The 9765-nt window shown below is 57.4% G+C and overlaps 1 protein-coding gene and 1 pseudogene across 4 annotated transcripts; one reads left to right on the top strand and one right to left on the bottom strand.

The window, feature by feature from the left end:
- Positions 1-1340: 1340 nt before the first annotated feature.
- PRSS21 (serine protease 21) lies at positions 1341-8492 on the top strand. Of its 4 annotated transcripts, none has more exons than XM_054455150.2 (6): positions 1341-4093; positions 4190-4216; positions 4561-4726; positions 5440-5732; positions 7729-7841; positions 8140-8492. In XM_054455150.2, the coding sequence occupies exons 1-6, from the start codon at positions 4030-4032 to the stop codon at positions 8377-8379; spliced, it is 903 nt and encodes a 300-aa protein (XP_054311125.1). In that variant the 5' UTR covers positions 1341-4029; the 3' UTR covers positions 8380-8492. The 4 variants fall into 4 exon arrangements, with proteins under 4 accessions (XP_054311125.1, XP_054311124.1, XP_054311121.1 ...); XM_054455149.2 differs by having other exon boundaries at positions 1350-4093; positions 7729-7883; XM_054455146.2 differs by lacking the exons at positions 1341-4093; positions 4190-4216 and having other exon boundaries at positions 4262-4726; positions 7729-7883; positions 8140-8477.
- Positions 8493-9423: 931 nt separating this feature from the next.
- Positions 9424-9765, bottom strand: LOC129015913 (eukaryotic translation initiation factor 1-like; annotated as a pseudogene).

Raw genomic sequence — 9765 nt, 5'->3', positions numbered from 1 at the left:
TAGTCCTAGCTACTCGGGAGGCTGAGGCAGGAGAATCACTTGAACCCGGGGGGCAGAGGCTGCAGCGAGCCGAGATCGCCCCACTGCACACCAGCCCGGGCGACAGTGTGAGACTTAGTCTCAAAAAAATAAAATAAAATAAAATAAAAAATAAAAATAAAAACGTATCTGGGTGTGGTGGCCCGCACCTGTGGTCCCAGCTACTTGCGAGGATGAAGTAAGAGGATTACATTGAGCCTGGGATGCTGAGGCTGCAGAGAGCCAAGATCTCACCACTGTACTCCAGCCTGGCCAATAGAGGGAGACCCTGTCTCAAAAATAAAATAAAATAAAATAAAATAAATAAAATAAAATAAAATAAAATAAAATAAAGAAAAAAAGAGAAAGGAAGGAAATTGTGACACATGCTGCGATATGGATGAGCCACGAAGACACTGTGCTCAGTGAAATAAGCCAGTCACAAAAAACGAACACCGTGTGATTTCACACATATGAAGTACTTAGAGGAGCCAAAAGCGTAGAGACAGAAAGCAAAACAGAAGTTGCCAGAGACTGACAGGGCGGGAGCAGAGCCTCACTTTAGTTTTGGCACCTGGCTCTGGTTGTGACGCCTGCACCATCTCCCTGGAGGGGCTGGTCAGAGCTGGGCTCCCACTGACTGATGTGCCAAGGTGAGGCCCCCACTGTACCTCTGCTCCCACCCTTCTGCACCACCCGCCCAGCTCCCACCCCTCTGCACCAGCCACCCAGCTCCCACCCCTCTGCACCACCCACCCAGTTCCCACCCCTCTGCTCCCACCCCCTGCAGCACCCGTCCAGCACTCCTCTGACTTTCAGGGGCAGCAAGGGCCAGGCACAGGGAGTGGACAGCAGAGTCCCTCTCAGGAGGAGCCTCCTTCAGGGAGGTGGAGGTGGAAGAGGCCAAGCCCTTGGCCAGCACAGCTCTCAGAGGCAGGAGCTTAGAGGTGGCACAAAGCGGGCTGTGTTCTTGCGCTAGCCCAGCCTAAGGGCACCTTTCCATGTTTTGTTTTGTTTTGTTTTTTGTTTTTTGTTTTCACACAGACTTTCGCCCTGTCACCCAGGCTGGAGTGCAATGGTGCGATCTCGGCTCACCGCAACCTCTGCCTCCCAGGTTCAAATGATTCTCCTGCCTCAGCCTCCAGAGTAGCTGAGATTACAGGTGCCCACCACCATGCCCAGCTATTTTTTGTACTTTTAGTAGAGACAGGATTTCACCATGTTGGCCAGGTTGGTCTGGAACTCCTGAACTTGTGATCCACCCGCCTTGGCCTCCCAAAATGCTGGGATTACAGGCGTGAGCCACGGCACCCGACCTGCCTTTCCATGTTTTGCTGGCAGTTCAGGGGCCTTCTTTCTAACTCGAGGCTGACAGGGTTTGGCGCCCAGAAGGAGAGTCATCTGGGCCAGGACTCCAGAAGCACCAGCTGAGGTTGAGGGGACTTGGTGGAAGGGATAGTTAGCAGCCTGGCCAGAGGGGTGCCAGGACTCACCCAAATGCACACTGGAGGGGATGTTCAGATGGCACGAGAACGGGGATCACACATGCTCGTTCACACACGTGCACTTGAAGATGCACGCACACACACGCACCCAGACACACACACCCGCCTAGCCTCTCCTGCACGCGGGGGGCACGCACACATGAGGACACTCCTCCTCGCCTGCATGCCTGACCTGGGGAAGAAGCCCATCTGGTGGGAGGCACCCCCCTCCCACCCTCCATCTGCCATGGCCCAAGTGCTGGCCCCGAGCCCGTGCCCAGGAAGACTCAACACAGGCCCTTTGTCCCTTGGGATCAGGGCTCCCAAGAGGGGGATTTACTGAGCATTTATTTCCTGCCCCGGACACGCCCCAGTCCTCATTCTGCCAGGAGAGGGGAACAATAAGGCCTTCTCCTGCCCGCAGAGGTGGCCCCGGGCTGGGTGGCCCCGGGCCGGCTGGCCCTTGTGTGTCTGGAGTCAGGTTAGGGCCACAAGTCCCCGGCCTCCCTGCCCTTCAGGTGTGGGGCTTGGGAAGACCCCTCTGTGGCTCTGCAGCCTGAGGCACAGCAGACAAGAGGGTCTCCATGTGCAGCCCATGCAGCAGCCAGGGCCTCCCTGCAGCCCCTGGGCCAGGCTGGGCCTCTGCGGGAAGCCCCCAGCCTCACTGGAGGCAAGAACCTGAGTCCCTGGCTCAGATCTCCGGGTAGGACTGGCCTGACTGAGACCCTGGGCAAAGCCAGGAGCTGACACCTCCTAGGGGCCTCAGTGGATCCCTGGGACTCAGGAACCGGAGGGAACGTCCTGCTGGCTGGGAAAGGGGCAGGATCAGAAGCCCAGGGACCTTTGCCCCAACCCCAGCAGGCCAAGGCCAGGCTGTGCATGTGACTTGTCCTTGAGCAGCTGCTGCTGGGGAAGGAGGCCCTGAGGGAAGGCACCGCAGCCTTGTGCTCCTGAAACCCGAAGCTCCCACATGCCCGCCGCGCCCTCACTGAGTTCCCATTGGTACCATGCTCTGTGCTAAGCGTTTTATCTGTACTTTCCCCAAAGAAACTTAATACTTTTATTGGAAAACCAGAACGCCTAACCGCACATTTTGCCTAATCTTTCATGTAATTAACCTTTCATTAGTGCAAGTATTGAAAGTAGAATACACTATTCCCAAGTTTCAAGTTGAGGGAGGCGGGATTCCCGGGTTCTGGTTGTACATTCCCATTTTCACTGATCCGTTCAGTGGTCAATGGATTCTTGGGTTGCTTTCGTGTCAGCTACTGTGAATAATCCTGCTATGAACATGAGTATACAAATATCTCTTCAAGGCTGGGCGCAGTGGCTTACACCTTCACCCTGGCACTTTGGGAGGCCGCAGAGGGCAGATCACCTGAGGTCAGAAGTTCAAGACCAGCCTGGCCAACATGGCGAAACCCCATCTCTACTAAAAATACAAAAATTAGCTAAGCATGGTGGCAGGTGCCTCTAATCCCAGCTACTCTGGAGGCTGAGACAGGAGAATCACTTGAACCCAGGAGGCGGAGGTTTCAGTGAGCCAAGATCGCACCACTGTACTCCAGCCTGAGCGACAGAGCAAGACTCCGTCTCAAAAACAAACAAAACTAAACCACCCCAAAAACCAAAAACAAATATCTCTTGAAGACCTTCCTTTCAGTTCTTTTGGGTGTATACTCAGAAGTGGAATTGCAGCTGGGCACGGTGGCTCATGCCTGTAATCCCAGCACTTTGAGAGGCTGAGGCGGGCGGATTACCTGAGGTCAGGAGTTGGAGACCAGCCTGGTTAACATGGCGAAACCCCGTCTCTACCAAAAATACAAAAATGAGCCAAGTGTGCTGGCGCGCGCCTGTAACCCCAGCTACTTGGGAGGCTGAGGCAGGAGAATCGCTTGAACCCGGGAGGTGGAGGTTGCAGTGAGCTGGGATCACGCCAATGCACTCCAGCCTGGGCGACAAGAGCGAAACTCCATCTCAAAAAAAAAAAAAAAAAAAATTTGTTCCAGAGAAGTGAGGAGAGCCCAGCGGGAGCCCGCAGTGGGGACAGCCTGGGCAGAGACTTGGGGAGATCCCCATTCTGGGTGGAAGGGACCCAGGACCACTGTTTTCCCAAGAAAGTCCCATGAAGGAGCAGCCATGCCTCTAGGCCCCACCCGGCCTTCAGGGAGTCCCCAGGCTTTAAGGGGACTCCTGGCTCAGGGCCAGGCCCTTGGTGCTGGAGGAGGTTGTAGGTGGAGGACAGGGGGCACCAAGAGGGCAGCCAGGACCCCTAGGCTGCAGACAAGAAAGGGACTGTGGGGTCCACCGGGTCTGGGCCACATCAAAGAGTGTGGTCGAAGACCCGCCCCTAGGAGCTGAAAGCCAGGGCACTGCCAGGCCTGAGAGGCCCCAAACAGCCCTTGGGCCCAGGAGGGCGAAGCTGGGAGTAGAGGGCAGCGCTCCCACCCCGCCCCGCCCCCAGGGGGCGCCCCGGGCCCGGCGCGAGAGTGGGCAGAGGGGGCGCCAGGCCGCGGGAGAGGAGGCCATGGGCGCGCGCGGGGCGCTGCTGCTGGCGCTGCTGCTGTCGCTAGAGGGACTCAGGAAGCCGGGTGAGCTCGGGGCGCTGCTGGCGGGACGGGGGTGGGGGGGCGGTGGGGAGGACGGGAGGTGGAGGCCGCGGGGAGCTCACTTCTTGTCTCCTGCAGAGTCGCAGGAGGCGGAGCTGTTGTCAGGTAGGGCGCCCAGGACACGCGATTCCTGCCAGGGCCGTTGGGCCGAGGTGGACGGGGGCGGTGGGGGCGTAGCGGGGGGGCCTCTACTGCTCTCTCGCCCACGCCCCCGGGATCGAGAACTCTGTTGGTGTGGAAAGTAACTAATGGGCGCTCGAGGGGGATGGGCGGGCCCTGCAGAGCACGTGGGAGGGTCTCCAGTGTCGCCTACTTCCTGCTGCACACACGCGAGGGGACCCTGGGTGGGCAAAAACGTGGTTTCCCGGACTGGGTTGAAGGGGAGAAAGGGAGAGGTCGGGCTTGGGGAGCTGCCTCCTGCGACTCAGCAGTTCCTCTGACCATCCGAGGACCATGTGGCCAACGGGTCGTCACGTCGCGCATCGTGGGTGGAGAGGACGCCGAACTCGGGCGTTGGCCATGGCAGGGGAGCCTGCGCCTGTGGGATTCCCACGTATGCGGAGCGAGTCTGCTCAGCCACCGCTGGGCGCTCACGGCGGCGCACTGCTTTGAAACGTGAGTGGGGCTGCGAACGGAGGGGTGCGGGGACGGGCAGGAGCAGGGCTGGGGGGAGTGCCACCGAACTTCACCTATGGTCTGATGCCAGACTTGGGCGTGAATGTTGTGCGTGGATGTGGCCTGGTGTTTGTTCTCCTGAGCCCCAGGCTGTGCTGCAGCCGGTTACACCCACTCCAGTTCCCTTTGGGTCTCCTGGAGGGAACCCTGTTCAGGTTCTTCCAGAATGTTCTTCCAGAACATTTCCACGCACTTTTGGGTATTCTCTCCCTTTTTCTTTCAACCCAAAGTTCACCACCGTCCATCCCACCCTCATCCCCGCTCCTGGTGGACGGTGCAGTACAGTGTGGGGCACCGAGCCAAGGCCAGCACACCCGGCCGCTGTGTGGGCTCCATCCTGCCAAGCCCGCATTGGCCTGGTGCATCTGCCCATTCCTCCTTGGGCTGCATGGGGGTGCCCCTGGAGGCCTTGGCTCAGTGCAAGGGTCCTTGGGACACCTCTGGGAGGTGACAAGACCCCACCCTCCTGCTGCAGGAGCAGGTCCTAGGACTTTGGTTGTGGTCTGTCTGGGCTCCTTCATTTCCGCAGGGGACCCTGGGTGTTAGCAAGTAGCAGCAACGCCACAGTCCCCCCTTCTGGACTGGACCCCTGTTGTGCTCAGGTAGCCAGCCCTCCGTCCAGGGCCCCTGACTGCTCTCTTCTCTTCTACCAGCTATGGTGACCTTAGTAATCCCTCCGGGTGGATGGTCCAGTTTGGCCAGCTGACTTCCATGCCATCCTTCTGGAGCCTGCAGGCCTACTACACCCGTTACTTCGTGTCGAATATCTATCTGAGCCCTCACTACCTGGGGAATTCACCCTACGACATTGCCTTGGTGAAGCTGTCTGCACCTGTCACCTACACTAAACACATCCAGCCCATCTGTCTCCAGGCCTCCACATTTGAGTTTGAGAACCGGACAGACTGCTGGGTGACCGGCTGGGGGTACATCAAAGAGGATGAGGGTGAGGCTGGGGACAGGCGGGTCAGGGAGGAACTGTCTTTGTTCACCTGTTCCCCTGCATAGGCACAATAGCCCCCTGCTTGGTCTGGGGGTGCAGGCTATGCCCCTCTTGCTCGCAGTCTCTCCTCACCTGCCAGGGCAGGGACCAAACACCCAGTTCTCTCCCTTCCAGGGGCTGTGGGGGCCAGAAGGAGAGTGTGAGAGGGAGGCCAGCTTGGCGCAGGCCTGCGGGTGGTGCGGTGGTGGAGGGTTCTGGAGGGCTTGGCAACATAAACCTCAGACTTGGATTTATTCCTACATCTTTCCACCTCCCCCGGTGCTCACCAATGCCCCAGGCATCAAGCTCGGGGGCTGCCTCTCCAAGCCTCCTGCACTCACCCTACCTCTGGCTGATTCTCCTGCAGCACTGAGCCCATTCCTTTCCCCAGAAACTTCCAAGCCATGCTCAACTGCAGCTCCCACGGAAACCCCTCTGGGGGTCCTCTGGTGGGCCTGCCCTGGCACCTGCATGTCCCCCAACACACATGCCCTGAAAGAAGTGGGCCCAGCATCCGGAGGAACCCCGGGGCCGGCAGCCCTAGACTGGGCGTGTTCCCTGTATCAGGAATCCCTTCCCTCTGCTCCCCCATCTGGCCCATCCCTGCATCATCCCACAACAGTAGTAACAATAACAAACGTGGTTCCTTGAGCACACGCTGTGTGCCTGGCACTGTTCTAGGCATGGGGGCCCAGCAGTGAGCCAGGTGCGGCCTCTCCTCCTGCTGGAGCTCACCTAGGCATGAAGCTGGTAACGTTTTTATACCTATCTTACACATGAGAAAACTGAGAGGGTTATGGAAATTGCCAAGAACTAGTAAATGGAGAAGTCAGGGCCCCTTGCCTTAGAGAGGGTAAGGGATGTCCCCAAGTCACACCCTGGCAGTTGGAAGCGGGAGTGGAGAACTCAGCACTGGAGCCACCTCCCTCTAGAGGAGGGATCCTTTCCCTTCCCTGAGAAGGACCCCTGCTGCAAAGACGAGTGGATATGAGCCAGGGGCACGGCCAGGCTGCCTCTGCCACCCTCTCTCCCCAGCCCAGGGTGGACAGGTCACACCAACCCCAGGCTGCGCCTCAAATCACAGTGCAGGGGAGGCAGGGGGCAGGCACTTCTGGAGCCCCCTGCCTGGTGTGCACCTTTGCTGTGCCCTGCGTTGGCTGGGAGGCCTTGGGCAAAGCTGTTCATCTTACAGTGCCTCAGTTTCCTCCCCTGTGAAATAGGGTAATGATGGTTCCACATCACAGGCTAGTTCCCAGGTTGTTAGTCCCGAGGGCTTAGGAGAGGCCCGGCTGACGGGAAGCGCTGCCTGCAGCTTGGGTCTCATTGTCTTTTGTCATCCTCTGCAGGACAAGGTGCTGGCTGGCACTCTGAGGCAGGAATTGGACAGGTGTGGGTTCCTGTCAGGCTCTGAGACTTCCCCAGTGCCTTGCCGGGGGTCAGCGGGGCAATATCCCCCTGACTCTCCTTATCTGGGAGTGGGTCCTGATGACTGCTGCCTCCCAGGGGTGCTGGGGGGGCCCTAAGAGTGCTGCAACAAGCTTGTGCCCAGGCCTGGAAAGCGCCCAGCTGCTACTGAGGCCAGGGCTGCAGCCAGGCTGCCCCTCCCTCAGGTCTGGCTTTGGATGCTCATCTTAACATCATCTCAGCTGCCTTCACCCTTCCCTCAGCTCCTTTTGGCTAAGGAATCTCTCCATGCGCGCAGGCAGGGCCATTGTTCCCATTCTACAGATAGGGAAAGTGAGGCTGGGGGAGCTCTGACAGCCTGTCCCTCCCCGGGGCCTTCTGTGATGCTGCTGAGGGCCTCTGTTGTGCTGGGGTCTGGGTTGGAGCTGGGGGTAATGGAGATGAATCTGCCAGGCACAGTGGGTGCCCCAGGGCCCCCACCCTCGCAGCCTATGCCATCCTTCCCTAGAGGGGCCTCAGGTTGCTGTGTCTCTCCTTCCCCCTATCGTCCCCACAGCACTGCCATCTCCCTACACCCTCCAGGAAGTTCAGGTCGCCATCATAAACAACTCTATGTGCAACCACCTCTTCCTCAAGTACAGTTTCCACAAGGACATCTTTGGAGACATGGTTTGTGCTGGCAATGCCCAAGGCGGGAAGGATGCCTGCTTCGTGAGTGTCCCTGCCACCACTCCCAGCCCAGGAAAGCATCCTGTGTCCCTGTACCTTATTTGACCCTCATGCCAACCCCGGGAGGTGGAGACTGTTGCCCCACTCTGCAGATGCAGAAACGGAGGCTTGGCTGCTGCCAGAGGGAGGAGGAGGATGTGCACCCCGTCTACCCAGCCCCATAGCCCTTCCCACTCTCAGCCTCTCCCCTGCCCCACTCACTCCGCCCCAGGCTGACCTCAGCCCCGCTGCTCCCCAGGGTGACTCAGGTGGACCCTTGGCCTGTAACAAGAATGGACTGTGGTATCAGATTGGAGTCGTGAGCTGGGGAGTGGGCTGTGGTCGGCCCAATCGGCCCGGTGTCTACACCAATATCAGCCACCACTTTGAGTGGATCCAGAAGATGATGGCCCAGAGTGGCATGTCCCAGCCAGACCCCTCCTGGCCGCTACTCTTTCTCCCTCTTCTCTGGGCTCTCCCACTCCTGGGGCCGGCCTGAGCCTACCCGAACCCATGCAGGCTGGGGCCACTGCCAAGTCAGGCCCTGGTTCTCTTCTGTCTTGTTTGGTAATAAACACATTCCGGTTGATGCCTTGCAGAGCATTCTTCAAATGCAGTGGCTTCATGGACAGCTCATTCTCTCTTGTGCAGACAGCCTGTCTGTGCCCCTGGCTCACACCCACATCTGTTCTGCACCATAGAATCATCTGGTTATTTCGATCAGAAAGAGAATTGTGTGTTGCCCAGGCTGGTCTTGAACGCCTAGGGTGGTCTCGATCCTCCCGCCTCACCCTCCTGAGTAGCTGAAATTATAGACGCACATCATTCTCGGCAATGGAACAAGAGTAGTTCCAGGGTGCCGGGAGCTGGGAAGCCTGGAGTGGGGGTGTGTGCATTGGAAGAAACAATCCTGACTTCCCTCACCCCACAAGGATCCAGCACAGAAACGCCAGACATCCTGATCTTACTATGGTTCCCCAAGGCTGACCTAGGACCAGGACATGGGTGCAGGTAGTTTATCTGGGAGATGATTGCAGGAAATGGGGAAACCGAGGCAGGGAAGGAAGGAACGCCAATGAGCTTACACAAACATGGAGGGTACCATTCTAGGCAACTGGGGTGCAATCCTGTGGGGGCCTCAGCATTGGCCCACTGAGGACAAGGACACCAGGGTGGGCATTTCTCTCTTGACCACTCCCCCCCACCATGCTGAGAGTAGTTGTGGGGCATGGGATGCCTCAGAGCTGGCGCAGCCCCGAGGTGAGGCTCTGAGCATCCAGAGAGTAGGCAATAATGGTTCCCCTTGTGGGACTCCAGCTGGTTCCATGTTTGAAAATCATGGTCCTCCCTTAGCAATGTTTTTTTTAATTTTTATTTTTGCAGTTTATTGCATGAAGGAATTACACTAGTCCAAGTTAAAAGCAGACCCCAAATGGTTACATTAGACAAACTGTGAAGTTTTTAAACTTATAACAGGGGAAAGAAGGGAAATTCTACTCATTACAGGGAAATCCTCACTTAAGTTTCAGTGAGCCACAAATAGTTAAAACCCTTGAACCATCAGCTGATCGTCCTTAGCCAGTCTCACCTCTACAAGGAACTGGCATATGTTCTTGCGCTGGTCACCCTGTAGCTGAATGACTTCTCCATATTCTGGATGCTCAATTACTGTCCCATTGCAGGCAAATTTCCTCTTAAATGCCTTCACTAGTTGCTTTTTATTGTAATCCTTAGTGATCCCTTAGACAGTACTAAGGGTTTTCCTGTTATTTCTCTGTTAAATTCTTGCATGGATCTATTCCTCAGTGCCTGCAGGGAGCAGGTCATCACTCTTACTTAAATCAGCAAAGGGGTGGAAAGAGTGGAGATTCTGGATAGTGGACAT

Source organism: Pongo pygmaeus, chromosome 18 (genome assembly GCF_028885625.2).
Source record: "Pongo pygmaeus isolate AG05252 chromosome 18, NHGRI_mPonPyg2-v2.0_pri, whole genome shotgun sequence".
Taxonomy (NCBI): domain Eukaryota; kingdom Metazoa; phylum Chordata; class Mammalia; order Primates; family Hominidae; genus Pongo; species Pongo pygmaeus.
Note: the sequence above shows the minus strand (reverse complement) of the source record. Positions and strands in the feature narration are given on the sequence as shown.